The 19941-nt window shown below is 43.2% G+C and overlaps 1 protein-coding gene across 1 annotated transcript in view; it reads right to left on the bottom strand.

Annotated features, from left to right (window-relative positions):
• Positions 1–277: 277 nt before the first annotated feature.
• ccser2a (coiled-coil serine-rich protein 2a) overlaps positions 278–19941 on the bottom strand; it is a 37590-nt gene continuing 17926 nt past the window's right edge. Inside the window, exons 4-10 of the mRNA XM_069659140.1 lie at positions 19489–19597; positions 18931–19111; positions 16767–16832; positions 16542–16664; positions 13600–13746; positions 5223–5307; positions 278–431 (exon numbers count right to left, since the gene is read on the bottom strand). Of these exons, the coding sequence (XP_069515241.1) occupies positions 340–431; positions 5223–5307; positions 13600–13746; positions 16542–16664; positions 16767–16832; positions 18931–19111; positions 19489–19597 (803 nt within the window). The 3' untranslated portion in view covers positions 278–339. The remainder of the gene's footprint in view (positions 432–5222; positions 5308–13599; positions 13747–16541; positions 16665–16766; positions 16833–18930; positions 19112–19488; positions 19598–19941) is intronic.

Raw genomic sequence — 19941 nt, 5'->3', positions numbered from 1 at the left:
CCTGGCCTGAGTGCGGGGAGAGACACGCGCTTGTGAAGGCGAGGAGGCTGCAGCATGCGAGGGCAAGTGGAACCAGCAGCAGGTCTGGGAGTGATAGAGTTCTGCAGTTTCACAGCGGGGGCTGTCCTCTCATGCTGCGCTGCAGACTGAGCTGCTGTTGCTGGACTGTCTCTGGCGGTTACCCCCCGTGGAGCCTCAGAGTCTAGGCGGTGCAGGAGGGTGCTGAGCGGATGACTCGGCACGTCCGGGTCTGCGAGCCCGGAAACATCTGCCATAAGGTCTCCAAGAGGACGGTCAGCGTCTATAAGGGTTGCTTCCTCTGACCTGCCCCGTGTGAGGTCACTGCGGCCCTCGGTGGGGGGAGGTTTTACTAGTTTTCCCTGGTGGAGGTGCTCGCTGAGGCAGGGGTTGAAGGGCTGTAGTATTTGAGGCTGCAGAGAAAGGAAAAGATACATCAATAAAACTTTTATACATTTATATAAAGTAGTAACAGTCTGTGTTTGATGGGGCAGGACTTGTTTTATCATGTTCCAGAATTCACATTTGAAATTTTCCCTTTTCTAGTACCTTTGATCCCTGTGGAAAGCAGGCTTTTGAATATTCTGCGGCTGTGCAGGAAATTCTGAACCATAAAAGCCAATGAAAGATTCGACTTTCTTTGACTTGTTTATTTACCCTTTAATATCAAAGCCTGTTCCCAGCGCCAGCTGCTGAACTATTCCCAGAATTGGAGAGGCAAAGTCACAAGAGGAAGCCCTGATTCAGCACTTAAAAACAAGCGGAGGAGAATAACCTTGCCGTGTGAGTGCCTGGAATCTACCGAAGTCTTTGAGTCATTTTGTGATCGCTGCATGCAGAGGGGGCTGCGTAACATTCTAAGCGAGCGCTACGACGCCTGCTGCCAGCGTGAGATGTGCTGAGCCAATAACCACAGGAAACTAAGCCCAACAATGGCGCTGTCCTCCGACAGGGGACGACGCCGCGGGGGATGAACCGCAGGGTATGAACACAAAATCATGAACACCTGATGCAATCAAGCACAGATGATTATGTTCGATACTTGCTGATTATCCAGTACACTCCACATCCACGCTTTTATTTGTTTTATTTTGAAGGATTCATTGACACGTTCTGTATCACAGCTCCACTTTAAGTGAAGGACAGTATATAATTTTGCTTTCATACGACGTACCACTCTATGCCCGGATAATTAGGGTCCCATAAGATAACTTGTTCCACACTTCCACATGAGCACCAGAATAAGAAATCAACAGTGCTTATTAGTCCATACAGCTATCAGCGAGAGCGAGAGTAGCTCAGATCAAAAAAACAAGTTAATATTGAACTATGTGGATGTGTTATTCAGTATATAAGTACATTTTCTGAATAGCTGAACATCTGACAAAAATCCTCAGTAGTATTGCTTGTGTTAGTTTGAGGCTGATTCTGTGCGGCATGCTAACGGAAACATCTTAAGCTACGCTACATTCAGTTTATACAGGAGTATAAAGGCTGTGAGTAATATGAGAGAATGTGTGTGTGCATATCTATGTACAGTATATATAGCTGTGCAGGTCAAGCTGCTTTCCCCGTTTCCACCATCACTCATTAGTGCTGTGAGTGGGAGTGGATGTCCGAGGCCACAGCTCCATCTCCTGGTTCCCTGCCAAAATGCGTCTAATAGCCTCTTAAACAACCCGTGTCCTCCTCTCAGAGTCGGTTCCTGTTGCATGTTTTTTTTTTAAAGGGAGAAAATACTGATTTGAAAGTTTGTCATTTAACTCCTAACTCCTAAATAGAAAATGTTTCCGCTTCTTACAATGGCTGTAATTAGCCTGCCACTCAAATCACGAGCATGTTATTAAGCCTTTTTTTTTTTTTAGCTTTGACATACAGCATGTCTTTCCTAACAGAGTGAGAACTGTACTGACTCACAAAGTCCACATCTAAAGGAAGGACTTTGTTCCAAGCTGAAAATTAAAGGTGTCACCAAAGTAAAAGTAAGTAAATAAATCAAATCCTGCTGATACCTGCACGGCGTCAGTTACAAGTCAAGGACTACAGGTTATGTTTAATATCTTTTACAGCGAGGTCTATGATGAGTGCATGTACTTAAAGCTGAAAGACAGTGACATTTACACACAGTATCAATAGTATAGTCTCTGTAACGATGACTTGCGTCAACAGCTGTCTGCAAGAGATACTGATAATTAGCAGCAATCATTCTGAGCTCTTCCTGCATCGCCGAGAAGTAAATATCTCAGCTCACTAATGGTAGCAATCACTTTAAGTCTAAACCGAGAAAAGCGCCAATTATAGACACCTGGCAGATGACAGAGCCCGAAACAACCGATCTCATCTCCAGCCTTTCTCAGCGTGAAATATTGTGGAAAAAAAAGAATCTGAGTAAAGGGCGTAAATAATCCTCATTATGTCTTCCCGGAAGACAATGCAAGATGAGAGCGGCAATATGGTGGCACTCCATTTCAAGGCCCGGATTCGACTTCTTGTATCATTTAATAAAAGTGGTTGTGGAAAAAAGGCGATTTGGATTTAAGCGGTGGGAATATTGAAAAGCAGAGGACGTGTAACAACGGAGATTTGTCTGTTGCTCGCTGTGCTTAACCGGTTCTGATAGGGGGAGTCGGAATGAGGACGACTACGCAGGACAGGACGGTAATACGCATTCATGTCCAATAGCACAAGGGCACACTCAAACGCTCCTTTCAAAACACCTCACATCCAAATCCTGCGAGGAAAACACCTCGAATAATAAAGAGACTGTTGGATGAATAAAACATGTAAAGACAAATCCACACAGAGAGCTTTACCACTGCATGCACAACACTTCTTATATACTTAATTTTGATAGGATGGGACTATTTAAAAAAGAGACAAAACGCACAAAACAAATCAAAATCCAACTGAGAACAAGTAAAGAAAATGTGGAAAAATTGAAATGAACTTAGGCATATCTATGACCTCGACTAAGAAAGGAAGACAGGCGTTCAAAGTGAAGAAACACAAGATCGAAACTCATCATGCAAACGCAAAAGAGCATGCCTCTGTCGTGCCACATGACGAGAAACCACAGCCCAGCGTGCAGGAGTACAGGGCTTCATAGTGACAGCATGTCAAAGAAAGTGTTACTGTACCACGCTGTGTCATAGAAGTACTGCACTAGGTGCTCCACTCCTTGTCAAAGGCATTAATTACGGGGAGGCAGAAGAGAGACAACATGGGAGATTCAATTTCAGATGTTTGAGAGAGAAAGACGGAGTGCAAAGAAGAGATGAGGGGTCGGAGATGAAGGGGGAGAGAGAACATGAGGGGATGCAGACATGTAACACGGACAGTTGTTAGGGTAGCTATGCAGTCAATTTTCTATTATTCTAATGTGTTTTTCAATCATGTTGGTGAAGTTTGTTTTAAAAGTATTTTAATTGAATTATTTTTCAGAGCCTCTCCTTCCTCCTGAAACGAACATGCCGTTTTGCCATTAAAAGGTTAGACCTTAGCCGCAACTGGCTGACAGTATTTGGAGTGAACGGCTAGCTCCTCCCCCACATGTGAGCTCCAAAGTGGGGGAGTGGCCACACTGCGCTGTCACTCCAAAGTTGTAGGAAGCTTGGCTGCTCTAGGATCGGTTATTCGGCATTATATGTACGAGCCAGAATCGCCAGGAGGTATTGGAATTAAGTTGAAATCTTGACTACAAGCTAGTGCAAGAACGACGGTGAATGACGATTGGTCGATTGTAGAAACCTGCAGCTGTTCTGAACAACACGGAATTATGCAGTTTTCACTTTTTCACTGTGAACAATAACAACGATGTGAAACCCATGCAGAATATAAGAACATCCATTTAAAAGATACGGCCCCTTTAAGGAACTTTAAATGCAGAAGTAACACACAGGCCTGTAAGAAATGGTCGGCCGCTTGCTGAATGAATTAATGCTAAATATAATTAGTGCATCCATCTAGTGAGACGTGTGAATTCTTTCTCCTTTCAGACCTTTAAATATCTATGTTCTGTTCAAACGCCTTTATATTTCTGGCAAATACCCTTTGCAGGTTTGTTTACAGCCTGAGCTCCCAGTGGGTGGTCAAATCATTACAGGTCCCATCCTATGTTTCTCATTTTAGAAATAAGACTGCATACAGTTCCGACTATACGTATGTAGGCTTCGGTGTCACGACCTCCTTCCTCCTCCTTTGTTTCTACCTCTGCACACATGTTCGTTTGCTATTTGTTAAGCTTAATTAGACCATGCAATCGACTGGTAGGAAAGCATGCACTTTGGCTGAACGCTGAGCTGAGCAAAATTGTCAGTAAACACAGGAGAAGTTGATAGTGAAGAAACTCGACATATACACAAGAAAAATACACCTGTGCTACTTTTTTTCACCTTCCCTGTTGATACAAAGCTGCGCCCCGCTGAGATCGATCAAAGGAACAATGCCTGGGTTTCCTACTTCATTTTCTTGTTCTGCACTCGCTCACATATGCGCATTTTCTGATGTCTATTTACCTGTCATCATTCTCTCTACCTGCCTCCTCTGATTGCTACCTCGTCGACACTCCATAACGCAAAAGCTTTGTTGTGGGAAGATTGTGGGGCTCGGCGCGACTGTGCTGTCATTGTTCATGCACTCTTATCTTTCTCAATGAAGTCAAACTCTTCAGAAAAATGGTTGCTTATTTCACTTTGATGCAAAGAAGAAGATCAGGGTCTGTGTTGTCTTTTCACAGAAGTTACTAACGCCGTTAAAGGAATTATTATGTCATGAACGTCCATGTCTGCAACCAGAGGAGGGGAGTAATGTGGGGATATGAAATAAGGTGATTTCGGGTTTTAGAAAGGCAACAAAGTTAGTGTTTTCCTGATTAAATGCAGGTTATAAAGCAGAACTGAAACTATAAATGGGCAGCACAAGAAAAGGAGACCAGATAATCAATAGTAAAGGAACAAGAAGTGAGACTTTGTTTTGCACAACAAACAAGAGAAAGTATTTTGCAGGTTACTTATCTTGGTGCAAATTACTCTGAAATTGGACAAACATCTTAAATAGTCCTGTGAAAAAACAATGCTACAATATGGAACACATTTATTTAGTTTAGAGGGTTTGAATGGGAAGATCTCATGCTATCTACCGACCCCTGGATACGCCGTGTTATGAAAAGATGCAAAAGAGGCAGCAAAAGGATGTTAGTGACTCACTCTGTCTGCGCTGGGGCATGCTGGTACGGGTCAAGCCCTGGTGCTGCGCCTGCCACGGGGACAGCAAGGGGGTGGGCAGCACACCCTACGCAGAGAGAAAACACAAAGGACAAAAGGCATGACGTACCGCAACACTCACACAGACGCATGCTAACACAGAAAACACACACGCACAGGCATAAATACATTGTTAATGAGAATGGGTTAACACAGCACGCAGGCTGACATGCACAGGTACACGGACACACCGTCCATCCGCTCCATCTTTACATGTGAATCCATATGAATAAAACAAAGTTCAGCCTCCCTCTTTTACCTTCCTTAGTGGGGCAAAGGAGTATTTTTCAACCACTGTTTATTTTTCTTTTTTTAATTATTGAAGCTACTTGCATACATATTCATGTAATGTTTTCACTGGGAGAAATAAATAACCCTGGTTCCATGTTTACTATGGCAACACTGAATGAAAAAAGGCCCTAAAATGGAACTATTCAGAATGTCTTGCACATAAATCAGCATCTATTTTTCCAAAACACATTGTATTCGGTGTTTATGGACATTTAGGAGCCCTGAAAGATAAGTTAGTTCTTTATTGATCCCCAGTAGGGAAATGTGGGTGTTGCAGTAGCACAAAGACAAATAGCATGTAAGTTAATACAGTATAAAAGTAAGAAGAGATCAAATAAATACAATAAAAACTAGAGGTATAGTATGAGATAAAACAGTATAAGGTATAAGATATAGTAAAATATAAGGTACTAAAAGATGTTCTGTGATTTCAAATGATTTTTGCTGCCCAATTAACCAAAATTGTATTGAAATGAACCAAATTTTGATCCCAGTCTTTGCCAGTGACAGGAAAGATTTCTTGACCGAGAGATGAAATGCAGGACACACACTCAGACCACAAGTCGAGCTTCAATTAGGCTGGTTTATTCAGCCGAAGGAGACAAAGGTGTACAGAACTCTTTGCTCGTCGAACACAGCACCAACAGGGTTTAAATAGTCAGTTGACCAACAACTAGGAGATAACTTTTCAGCTTTTGGTGCTTTTGATTCCTACGTCACTCATAAATCTCTTGACCATCTGAAATCCTACGACCAGTTGTGGTTCCTCTACAAAAGATAGGTGAGGTAAGCTTTACCTAAGGTCACATCAACATACAGAAGTTCCCAGGATCGACCGACCATCATTTCTCAACCTTCCAGCCAAGTCAAAATAGTCACATGTTAACCCCACATTCTAAAAGGTAGACCGTTTCAGTCAGTGTGCAGGTGCAAAATACTCATTTACAGCCTTGCACCTACATATGATGTGCACATGGCTACGCTCTGCGTTCAGATGTTTGGCTGCAAATCACGAGTTTGAGATAACCAGGTCTCTGGAGCAGTGCTGTGACCAAGTCATCTTTGCTCAAGTCCCAAGTAAGTCTCAAGTCATTTGGTCCAAGTCTCAAGCAAGTCTCGAGTCATTTTTTCTTGGGCAAGTCAAGTCACAGGTTATGTCAAGTCAAGTCGAGTCCATAGTTAAGGCAAGTCAAGTCCAGAGTCAATCACTTTTTTTCCACTCAAGATCCAGCACTCTTACCTGTTGTATCCGGTCTTTATAGAGAGAAAAAATAAAGTGTTAGCAGCCCGTCTAATAATGATATTATTGGCCAATTAATAAGACCTATTTAAAAAGTATGACAATGAATTGTATCTGTATTATCTCGGCACAGACGCAGCCATGATGATGGTCTGGTCTGAGACAGTAACAACTGATGAGGCTTCTCTTTGGGGGAAAAACATCAGGTAGCGGGGTCTTTGATGTTGCGTGTTGCCAAAGCGAGGAGTTTGACTGACAGCCAGCCATCCAATCATGGCAATCACATAGTGGGGAGCTTTTTGAGTCGTCCAATCATGATTCCCAGTTTGCGCTGCATACATACTTGATAGTTAGACAGAAACTTGACAATTTTATCATTTTATACAGCTAACATTCAAACTTATGAACACACGCAAGTCATCCGAGTCCTCATGCCTCAAGTCCACATCTCTGCTCTGGAGTGTCAGTGGGTTTAAGAGGTCGAAATAGGGAGACACTAAAGCATAAACAACCATACTCACATAAAATAGTGTTGTATACACTCCTCCAAACCATAACTAAACAAAGTTATTGTTAATAGTAATAGGAAATGGAAGACATACATTGGTTTCCACAGCCTCTGCCACTAGAATATGTATATTTGCTTATTCAGTGTTTCCCAGGAGTATAGTTTCTCACCTTGTGACACAAAATGATACTAATTATCCTATAAAACATCAGCTACCAGGAGACTTCCAATCGTCTTTATGTTGTTTCTCCCTCTGCCAGAACTGTTAATGTCTAATTATTGTGGTGCTTTTATACACAAATATGGAGTCAGATGCATTATGAAGCATCCCCTTGTGCCTAGTCTGTAATCTATTACAGCAGAGCACTACAAAGAGGTGACAAATTAACACTTACAGTTTAATAACTTACACATAGTCGTGTTGAAGCCTAGTTTCTAACTAAAGCACGCATTACTCTGCTATACATAAAATATATTTCATCCCATTTTCCCAGCACATCTGCTCTCTAAACGCTGTACTTTCTCATTCTGCTGCATCTGTTCCTCCGCGCACAAACACGTACCTGAAGAAATACAAGCTCTTTGCCTGACACCAAACCAATCTTCAAGTTAGGCAATTCAAAGATCCTAGACCCCCATTGGAGAGGCAAAGTGAAGGGGCAGCAAGGCCATCACGATGAGCACACAGAAAGACTAAAACCTTATCAAATGCTACTTTTTCCCTCAGCCGCGTCGAGGGGGCAGGCGCTCAAACAGGACTCTTATATACAAGAGAGAGGCATTGAATGTGTAAGGGGGATAAAGAAAACCAGAGCGTAGATAAGAGAAGAAGAAGGGGAAGGTAGTAACTTCCCAGCAGGCTGTTTCAGAGCCCTCCTAGGGCGACTGCTGGAGAAGGGAGGAATGAGTTTCCCTGATCTGCTCTCTTCCATGTCCTTCCTTGAAAACCAACATCTGTTTCAGCAGGAGGTCTCGGCAGAAGCCTCCCGTTGAGGCGTCATTTGCGGAGAGGAAAAACCTTAGGCTATGAGAACAAGAGGGCATGTTGGGGGGCTCTCGGATGATTCTGTCAGTGTCTGGCAGCTTTATTAGACCTCCACTGTCAGTTTTTACCATTTTTCCATTGCTGTAAAGACTCTCCAATGAGGGGGTGACAGAGCTTCACAAGGGCAGCGAGACAGAAATTGGGAAACATATAAAAGTTTTTCATATTCGATCAAATTCAACAAAACTTCCTTCATTTCATTGCCCACCAGCACAGAGACCCTGGGCTCGATGCCTGGTCGTAGTAGCTCGGCTGAGGAGTGGATAGAAGGTTCGCTTCCCTGTTGTTTCACTCAGGGCTCCTGCTGGCTGTGTGTTTCGCCAAGTGGAGGTGAACTACGACCCTGCCGCTGGGGAGACAGTCTTGACCACCAAGTTTATATAAATTCGACCACTTAACAAGAAGAAAAATTCACAAACTCTACCTTTATATTAAAGTCCTAATCCGTTACGTTCTCTGTGGCGGCTCCTATGGTGATGAACGGTAATTGTGGGAGCACACTTCCCGGATATCCAGACAGTGCTGCATGTGTGACGTCCACGGTTGGCTCCGGTTGTAACTCTTGATTTTCCTCGCTGACAGTCGCTTTCCTTTTTAGACTGTTTGCCTTCATCTGAGCGTCGAGTTTGTTTCTTTTACCTTGGATTTTCACTTATTTTTCAAGTTGTATCTGTAGTCATTGTTCTTTTCTTTGTTTGTTCAGCCATAGTAGATTACTGTTTACTCGCAACACTTGCAGAGACCGGAAAAGCAGCCGCTTAGCTCCGCCTACCCTCTCTGGCAGACCAACCACTGCTGGCTGATGGAGAACGCGTCACTAACTGGGCGCTGCTTGTGATTTTTTCCACGAAAGTTGCAGCAGACACCCAGTCTGTAATACTGCAAATGCAAAGGCTGTCATCAGTGGGCCATAGGCTCAATCACCATTGTGTTACCTCATTCGGCGATGGATAGTGACCAGGGCCAGTTCGACGATTTTCGACCTCTGTCAATGCCATTATGGTAGGAAAAAAAGTTTATTGGCTCTGTGCCTCTGGAGGACACTATCTGCTTCTCCATGCAGCCATGGAAACACACTACACTTCCTCAATCTAGGACGCCTGCCTCCGATGTCATGTCTCTTTCAAAATCGTCAGGTTTGAAATGTAGACTGCAGACCTGAAGATTTAGACGATCCAGCGGTATATTCTCGCCGTATTTCGGATTCTGTACCACTCTAACCCGAAAACGGTAGTATTTTGCTGTTCCTTTCAGAGGGAGGGGCGCAATGCACGCTGGGTGTTGTAGGAATGTAGAATGGGGGAAACCACAAGCTGTTTGTACAACTTTCTCCACAGCTATGGTGCCAATTTTAAATGTTATTGCTTCTTTGGATTACAGAGAACACCAGCTTCGACTGACTTTTTCCAGGGGCAAATTGCTCCTTTAACAGACATTTATTTCAATGAAAATCCTCGAGATTGCTCATGATTTAAATGATTGTACAGCATTTTAAGATCTCAATGTCTCTTTGTACAACAAAGGGATTCTCAGAGAGGAAACGACCTCACATTTCAATGTTTTTCCTGCCTCTCTAAATTTCAGTTTAGACTTATTCTACCTTTATAACTCTAATCAAAGAGTTTCCAATCATAAGAGATCAGGATCATGTGTCTAACCAGAAGGGTTCAGGAAAAGGGAACATTTTCTTTGTGCAGCATAATTCTGGTTTTGCATAAAAAGGTGGGTGGTTATTAAGAGTTTTAAAAATACTCAGACTACTGTGGCGTCTTGAATGACATTTAGCTGAGATTATAAAAAGAAGTGAAGCCACAGTACAATAATGAATATCAAATAAAAGAGAGCAGCTGTGTTTGGAAAATCATTCTCCACAGAAATAGCAATCATATCAGTAATGGTAGTGGTAGTACGTCCACCAGAGGCCCATCTTGTAGTGAAATGGACTCTCAGGATTCGTTAAGCTTCTTCGTCTGTGCGGAGTCCCAACAGCAGATGGTGAAACTTGGCAAAGTAGGACGAGAATTTAAAAGTCAAGCGAAAGTTGTTCTTTGCCATCCTTGCAACCTTTTCATCAAATAACAACAGTATTTAGCAGAAACCAGGATGCCGTGGCCCTAAAACGGCCTCTCCCTGCTTCAATCCCCTAATCCACTACACAGAGCTTCTCCTGGTTGACTACGCCTAATACCTCAAGTCTCACCACGCTGTCTCATTTCACTGACTTTGGCGATTAAATCCTCACCTGTCCAAGACTACTCTGCTGTGCGATGTGTATTAACGAGCGTGCATGTGTAGGTGAGCGTGTGACGGTGTGTGTGTGTGATGCAAGGGGGCGGACAGAGGGGGTGTGGGTGGAGAGGTAAAGTCGGGATCTGAGAGGGGAAAACTTGTTCTTTCAACGGACAGCTTAACACTGATCACTAACCTTCAATTCCTCTCTCTCTCCCCCCTCCCTGTCCTCTCTCTCTTCCGCTCTCTTTCTCTCTCCTCGGCAGCAAATTGATCTAATTATATCTGAGGTAAGAAGTAGAAAGCTAATGTCAAAGAAAGAGACAAAAACAGAGGGAAAAAGAATCACTGGAGCAAGAAGGAAAGAAAGAAAAATAGCAGAGCGTGAGCGATAAAAAGACACGCAGGGAGGGAGGAGAGGGAAGAGAAGGAGAAGAAGAGGATGTTTAAAAGGCAAAGAGGGAGTCGGAGTGGAGCTGTAATTATCTTCTCTGTCTGCCACTGATGAAACACTGTCTATTGTGTTGCCATTGTTGCGCTGCTGCCGCTCATCTGTTTTTGTTTGTTTATCTGGGTTATTAAGAAGGTCGGCTCCCCAGTCCTCCGTCTGCTGAACTCATTGCTCAGTCACGCTGAGTGTGCCCTGCACTTCAGTACAGGAGATACGTGTGGCACACAAACACACGCACAATCGCTGCGTTAGTTTTTCTATTTCTACATCTGAGATGACTAAATTTGTTGTGAGAGGCACAAAAAACAGTCGGCTGCTGCGATTGCTCCGGGGATCTATTCACAAAGATGAAGTATTCGCTACTGTCGCGCTACATATGCATCGTCTTGCAACAAGTGTGTCCTATAAATGTCTTCATCTGCATTGGCAGACGTATAAGTGTGAGGCTTTTATTTCACATGCTTTTGGACTTTAATTGGAAGCAGATTAAAATGGAATATCTGTAGGAGCTGGTGCCCAAAGGACGTGTTGCCAAAGCCTTCCTACAGGCTGTGGAGAGTCGTGCAACCCTTGTCTCCTAAGAGGAATTTGTTAAAGCAGCCTACAGAGCGAAAGCCCACATTGTTTTTGTCCCTGAGATAAAAAAAAGATGGGAATGAATGGCTCTGCTTGAGGGGGGATAAATCCACTGCATGAATTCCAAACTGTGAAACAACACGTACATGTCCTTAAGTGACCAAGGATCAAAAGCCACGAGCGTCTGAGTTCAGAGCACAGTGAGATTTCCCCTGAAGTTCATGCTCAAGTAGCTCAGCCAGGATCACCTCGAGACCTCCCAGTGTTCAGAGTGTAAAGTTTACCCTCAGGGCGTCTGATGAAGAAACAAGATATCAGCATTTAAGCTATAAAAAGATTCCAGTTTCTGGCCTCTGACATCAAAAACTATTCTTGGCTGATCCTGGCAGCTTAGCGCTCAAAAATACTATCAGAGAGCGAGAGGAACACCAGTGCTCTGATACAGCGGCACTTAAAATGTCAGAGGAGGAAAAACCAACAGAAAAATGGGGGACGAAACTATAAAGTGTGTGACTGTGTAATACTGAAAAGTTAAATAAAGATAGTAAAGGAATGTGCGAGTGGTAAAGGTTAGAAAGAGAGAGAATCACCTGAAAAATAACATTGGAAGATTGTGTGAAAAATCACAAGAGGTAAAAGTGCAACATTGTTTAAGAACACTGTGAACCAGAGCTCGCTGAAGGTGCTAAGCCTGTCAGAAACGACACCAACAGCTTTGATACCATCTAAGTGTAAGAAGAACAGAGGAAGAAGCATCCCTTTCTCTCCGTTATTTGTTTACTGGCTGCTCTCTTTTCTCGTTGGCTTGTCAAAAACCGAAACAAAGAAACACACAGCTTACTTTTTTAGAGCAACCACATGCTCTGAAAAAGTTACGTCTCACAAACATAATGTGTTTGTGCCTGCAAAGCTGCAAAACACAGAGCAGGAAAGAGGACCCACTCTGGTGATGACATAGAAAAGGAAAGCAGGATGGTGGCAGGAAAAAAAACAAAAACACATCCACACACAGGAATAGAGAGACGCTCAGACTCACAGTATTAGTGGGGGTTTTTCAGTGTGTTATTATACACCAGGTACTGCGGGTCACAGGTAGTGTTCCCACCATGGAGATGGTTCCCATCGAGCACAGCTAGTCCTGCTTTGATGGTTGCCATAGCAACTGCTAAACCATATGCTCTTGTGGGGCCTGCTGTAGTTAGCGAGTCTGCTTATTTTGTCCATTATTTTGTCCTCTGTAGCCGACGTGTACGACATTAAAAGATGTTTTTGACCACCCCTATTGGCCTGGACTAATTTCTATTCTTTATTATTACAATTTTAACTCTAATTTATTTATTTCCTTTCCTTTCTGTCTGTAATCTCCTCATACAGCTTGTGTCTCCCTCTTTGTGAGTGTGTAGCTGAGAGCGGGTCAATTAGGGGAGTGTTTACTAGGCACCCTGCCTGTGGCGCTCCTGCTATTGAATCAATACTTGGCTGCCACACAGCATGCTATTATGGCATGATACTGAACACATTGAACACAAATCTACCCATCTCCCACCTTCTCTCTCCACGCGTCCCTCTGTCTACTTCCTGCCGCCCATGAATCTCTGTCTCTGTTCCTCCCGCGCTCCTTCTGTACTGTACTCTTCTTTCTCTGTCACTCACAGCACTTACCCCAGCCTCTTTTCAGTGTTAGATGCGACTATTAAGAGTGTGAAACAGAGAGACCACTGACAAGCTAATAAAGTGTATTCCAAAGAGAGGAGAAGATGCAGTCTTCAAACTATCCTGACAAGGCAGTCCACAGAGAGGCAACGATGAATGGGAAACTAAATTAAGTAGTGTGTCAGCAACATAAAACTTGCATGCACCAGTGTATCCAAATGTGAAATTAAAGGATAAAACAATTGAAACAATTTCAGATTTTCTGAAAGGTTAAAAGAGAGCCCTCATCAGGAGTTCTGTTACGGTGCTGTGAGTGTTTGGACTCACTGCATTGCTCGGCGGTCTCCAGTACGTCTGGGTGGCCTTGTCGTAGTGATTCTGCATCCGTTTGTCCGTCTGTCTGTCGCCCTGTCGCAAGGACGAGGGAGCCCTCTGGTGGTGGCACTGGCACTTAAACTGCCGTCCTTGAGCAGGCTGAGAGGGGGGAAAAATAAATGAATCAAAGAAAGAAAGAAACGTATCTGAATGTTTTACTTATTCGACTGTGGGAGAAACTCAGCAGTATGATGCTGCTTGTAATTTGAACAGAGTGGCATAATGGCCAAAGCAGGGGAAATCCAGCCCACGTTATAAATGGCTAAAATTACCCTTACATGAGAATTTAACGATCTTGCAGTAAATTAAACTAGCTGACATTTACTGTAAGCACATGTCCGCCCAATATTACCTCCTTTTTCATCTCTTGAAACAACCTCGATATGCGACTTATTAGCCTTCCTCAAACTATCAACTCGATCCAATATTGAACCAGAATGTCGGCGCAACTAATGATGTGATTTAGACCTCTTCTTTTTTTCTTTCAAGAAATTCAGTACTAATTCTCTTACATTCCCTCTTGTAGCAGAGCAACTTGTACTTGGCTGCTAGGACTGACAGAAATTGGTTATTTTTGCCAGCCTTGGCGAAAACTTCAATAAAGCTCAAACAAGCAGAGCGCATAATCATGAGCAGTCTGCCTCGACAGCGGTGGAGGCAGCATCCAAAACTGCATTCTGTCAAGGAAGACTGAGAAATCTGTTTTCTATCTTTGAAAGCTCCACTTTTTTTCCCCTTCCTCCCATTATTTCATTTTCTCTCCCGGTCTTTTGCTCAGCCCTCCACACACACACAAACACACACTCTGTGTACTGCATTGGACTTCCTCTCTGCCACACACAGCTCCTCTATTGTTTTCTCATTACTCCATTATGTTCGACTCAGTCAAGTGTTCCCTCTTCTGTCTCTCAGCACTTTCTCTGTAACACTTCACCTCCCTCTGTTTACCTGAGTCGTTACCAAATCTAATATCTTTTAACCAATTTGGAGGACAAACAGCAGCTCTTTTGACTTTCTAAATATGGTGTGAAACAGATGACTGGCACTGTTGTTCTGATTGTTATTTTCTCCATAAGAAAGCAGCAAATGTGTTTTTTAGGGCCTCATTGTTATGCAGTCCTGTGCTGCAGGGACATAAGAGGCCATGGGAACACAAACCATCCTCTGCATTCCTCTAACCTAACTCCGGGTGCCCACGTAGTGCTCCAGCACAGAGTCAGCAGAGTAAATCTCTCTGTTTCCTTCTTTTCTTCTTTCTACATCCCACAACGTCTTCGCTCCGTGAGCCTCTACTCTCATTAATGTCAGGAAAAATATCTGAAAACATGTCCAAGCTTTTTACTCACTTTCTGTGCTTGTTTAGGGCGAGAGTGCAACAATATTTTACAGGACCGCAGAACCTGCTGTGGGTGGGTGCTAATTCTAATTGGAGAGACATTATGCAGCAGGGAGGCTGGCGGACAGGCCTCCCTTTGACATTTTGGTATTTCCCGATACTGCGAGGATTTGAATAATGTCAGTGAAGCACACGGTTGTTTGGCTAACAAGGGGACTATGTCGAGACACTAATGAATGTTAGAGTGGAGATGGAGCCAGCTAAAAGGGAACAGAGTGGAGGTTATTGGTAGGCAGTCGTAGCCGCAGAGCAGCATACAGAGCAGAAACTGTACTCCCACTCCAAGATGAAGGAAACCACAGTAAGTCTTCACTGACCGATATGAAGCAGAACAGTGCATCACTTCCCTTATATACTCAAACTGAAGACAAAGAGGGATTTATATAAACTTTTTTTTTCTTCACCTTAGCACCGCATTTCATGTATTCTATTTGTAAGATCTGATAAACCTGGAACTGGTGTAAACAAAAGATAAAGGAAGGCAGTATTTGCGCCCAGACCTGCTTCATTATTTCAAATACGCGAAGGTAACTGGTGTCGAGGAGGTGGACTACAAGATGGGAAGCTACATGCCAGCAACACATGAAAGCTACATGAAAGCAATGCGCACACACGAGCATCGCAGCCCTCGGGGTCACGCGCTCAAGGAGAACACGCCTCTATCTAGTGACAGTATGTACAGCTGTATTTAATATTTTACAAGTTCTATGCCGTGTTTGAGCCTTGATGCTTCGCTGTCTTTTAGTGATGAGTATCACAATCACAGCTGTGTATACATTACAAGTAGAATGTCTCCTCAAGGATTTTGCTATTTTTCCTACACTAAAGCTCCTTAAAAAAAGACCAAGTACATGTTCTTTCGAGGTAACATAAAGTCCACACCATGCATTCAAAGTCTGTCATTCTGTTTCTCCATATACTACTGTTTCAATATTGTTTATTTGTTATACACAAAGTTTGGGGTCTTCCTATTTTGTCTTTTTTATCCAAATATATGTTTTTAAGCTGCAAATCCCTTTGACCTTGTCTGGTTTGTCACTTAAGACTCATTAATTACGTACTTTACCTACAAAGTACCTCTAATCATCAAAAACAAGAGCCTAACAACAGAAATAACTCACATGCTGAACCTAAATAAAAAGATCAGCAGAGTAGTATCATTTCTGTCAGAGTTAAAGTCAGACAAAAGATCTGCACACAAAAAAGAAAGCTTCCAGAAAATGCAATTAAACACAGCGACATTTTGATCTTGCAGAGATCGTTGTCAGGTGTTATGAAACCTTTTTGACAGAGTAAAATTAGCTGGAAGCTATCAGCACAGTGTGCAGATCAAGTGTCTGACATTTGCCTTTGTTTTTTCATTTAGAAGTTTCTTAATACCTAGAAGAGTCCCAAACATAAGAATTGAATGGTTCCACTATTACTATGCTTCCTCTCATGTAGTATACAGTCCCCTGTCAAACTTTTTGTTCTTTGAGTCCTGTTCCCACAGACTGACCATTTGTTCCCACTGATGTTGTTGTTGTAGCTGTTGGCACTGCAATGTGAGCTGAGCGATGGTCTTGTCTCGACTCCTCAGCTCCTGTCTGAGCACCTGCACTTCCTTAATCAGCTCACCCAACTGAAAACACAAACACATACAGTATACTATAGGTTGCAGCGGATATACACACACACAGAGCATTTCCAATCAATCATCGCTGTGAACCTAAAGGTTTCATACTTGTGTTGCCGTGGTATTGTCTTCAATGTCCTCGGGAACGTCTGCCGGAGAGTCTGTATCCTCGAGCTAGAAACACACAACCAAACACACACGCAGCAGGCATACACATACAGACACAGGGAACATGGTGAGCTGGATCGATGACAATTGCCTAAGGCAAGACTCAAGAGCAAAATTTCACTGCGGTAGAAAAAGATTTACTCTTTAACACATATACACCGCTGACCATGAACTGTTGGCCACCAGCATTAGACACCCGAGGCAGAGTATGTTCTTGAACATTTAATACATTTATTTCTTCAAGTACAACCTTTTAGGGGATGCGTAATTAAGTGTTCACTGGTGTACTAGAAGTTCAACACTATGCATGTTTCAATGAGCTCAATTGATGTAATTAAAAATGCAAATCAAAGTTAAGAAATGCAAACATATGCCTGGAAAATGCTTTTTTTGTATCTGGACCAACATGTAATGGGACTAGGTCAAAGCCTAGTATGTGGCTGACCGCATCAGGTCAATGTGCGCTTTTGTGGGCAATGTGTTATAAGGACTGTCCATATGAGGCCGATGACAACGTGTTTGAAAGCAGGTGCGCGCTGCTGACGTAGGTGAGGAAAGCGGACGAGAAGCAGAAGAGCAGCCCCGCCTCCTCCCCGAACAAAGTATCCAGAGCCGTATAGACAGAGAGTCGCGTCAGTGGAGGTCCAATATGCTCCATGATCCGCTATTGTGATGTCACAACTCAGTCACATACAGACCCATGTGTAGGGCTGACCCCTGCGGTCAGCCAAACATAGACAACAGCAATTTCAATTTTGACCAGTTACAAAACTGCATTGTGGTCATGTGGCAATTATCAATGTCACTTACTTTAAATATTTAATAATATGAACCCTTCATTGCAACTGCTCCCTATTCAGGTCCGCTAGATGCATTCAGTCAGAACCAGCGTGTTAAAAAAGTAGCATTGAACGTCTGACTCTGTGAGTCCAATAAAGCAAAGATGGATTAGGACTGAGCAACGCTGGAGGCTCCTTTTACAGCTTGAGCTCGACGTCATATATTAAAAAAAAAAACAATTACAAACAGAGTTACTAAAGGGCCAACAGAAATATTTTCCCTCTTAAAGGCTGTGTAGCCAAAGCTCGTGACTAATTACAATAAGTCCAATGAACACATCTGAAGGAGATCGGATTTAAATGCAAACGCGAATATCACTTCTTATGTCGTAGAGGGTAAATTGAGGCATTCAAGATAATTTTATCCTACAGAGCGTGCAGTGTGAAGTGCTTGCACTCTGTGCATTTCCGCAATTTCCTAGATGGGGTTGTGTGTTTTGCATGAGTGTGTTTTGTGTGTTCGTCTCTTGTGTGAGGGCACATTTCTATAGCTGACATCTTTTATTCCTCCAGTCTAATTCCCTGTCACTTGCTCTTATTTCCAGTTAATGGTTTTCTTAGACTGACAGGGAAAGATCTATTAAGTGTTCAGTTTCACACAAGCACAAATAAACTATATAGAGGCCAACATATAGGCAGTAACGCACAACATAAATAACATTCATTTGCTTTAAAGAAATCTTATGTGTAAATATGGATGTCATACGGGGACAGCATATTAGAAGCAATTGCAAAAACGTTCCTGTTTCTTTGCTTCACAGCACGGTGTCACCTCACAACTACAGGGTTCCTAGTTTGAACCCCAGATTGGACAAAGTGTGCCTACTGTGTGGCGTTTACATGTTACCCCCGTGCATGCGTGCTTTCCTCCAGCTTCCTCCCAGAGTCCAAAGACATGCTCCTTAGGTTAATTGGTGAGTCTAAATTGCCCGTAGGTGTGAATGTGAGCGAATGTGTCTGTCTCTATGTGTCAGCCCTGTCACTGACTGGTGATCAGTCCAGGGTGCTCCCTGCCTCTCGCCCAATGACAGCTGGGATAGGCTCCCCACAACCCTGAACAGGATAAGCTTTGATAATAAAATCAAAGATCTTAAAATTCACAGATTGACTTATTTTAAGAGCAAAATAAAAGCGACTCCTGACAGAATCTGCATGTTGTTGCAGGGTCGCAGGGTTTTCTGCATATGTAAGTGTGTGAATGTTTTGGTACATGCAGCCATGGACGTTAGTGTCAACTGAAATCTTTTTGCAAATGCGGGCCGAACCTGTAGTAACGTTTTGAGCCGGAGCAGCTGGTTCTTCAGGGAGCTGCAGTCCTGAGTCATGTGTTTGAGGGTGATTTCATCCAGCACCGACATGTAGTCATGCTGCCTGCCTTCAGAGAGGACCGGCCTCGGAGAGATCCTTGAAGCCTTGAGACCATCATAGTGCTGGAAGACATGGGCCCTGAGACGGAGATGAATGGCCAGAAAGAGAAATGGTCACACAGGGTCAACGGACAGGAAACTTTACTTTACTTTTTTATTTGTTAATTTTCTGGCAATCTTTTAATTCTCATCAACCTGTTATTGAAGTGGTTCAGGCCTCCGTTACTGCCTAATATGCATCATTGAGTATCAGTAAGTATGCCGACTGATGCACCGATTTAAACAATACAAATTTAGCCCAAACAAATCAACTGGTTTTAGGTTAATTATTGTGCGACATGAACAAATGACCCCAATGAGGTCCTAGCAGAGACTGCACGGTCGTCAAAGCTAGCAAGATGTCAGCAATCAGTGTTTTTCCGCACTCGTATCAGCTTGTTTTTGGAACATCTCTACCTGCTATCATTGTGGAAGTGTTCGGGTCCACTCCAGCGGTGGGGTTTACGTCTCTGCCCCTGCCGACCGGCCCTCTCTGAGCGCTCAATGTGGGACATCCTGTCAGCGTCTACACGGAGAGAAAATAAAGCACAGTGAGCCAGAGTAAAGACACAACAGTGTATGTCTGAAACCCAGCGGATGAAGGTGAGAGATAAAATAAAATGTACACAGTGCTAGCTGAAATAAATGTTCCAAAGCCATGCTTGTGATAGACTGTAGGCTCAGTATAGAGAATGAAAAACACACGTCTGTTTCTGCTTATTTTGTGAAGAAGAGCTAGCACATGTTTGTGGTTGAGCATGAGCAGGATTTTCCGAAGGTTCCAATTTGTTTTCCTCTGTTTTTCCTTCCTTCGCCAACACTCCAAGGTTTACACAAAACGTAGAGCTATGAATATATTTTTTCACATCT

The sequence above is a fragment of the Semicossyphus pulcher genome, unplaced genomic scaffold, assembly GCF_022749685.1.
Source record: "Semicossyphus pulcher isolate SPU_LCO1_2020_fin unplaced genomic scaffold, fSemPul1.0.p SCAF_12, whole genome shotgun sequence".
NCBI classification, from domain to species: Eukaryota; Metazoa; Chordata; class Actinopteri; order Labriformes; family Labridae; genus Semicossyphus; species Semicossyphus pulcher.
This window is presented reverse-complemented; position numbering and strand designations above follow the sequence as displayed.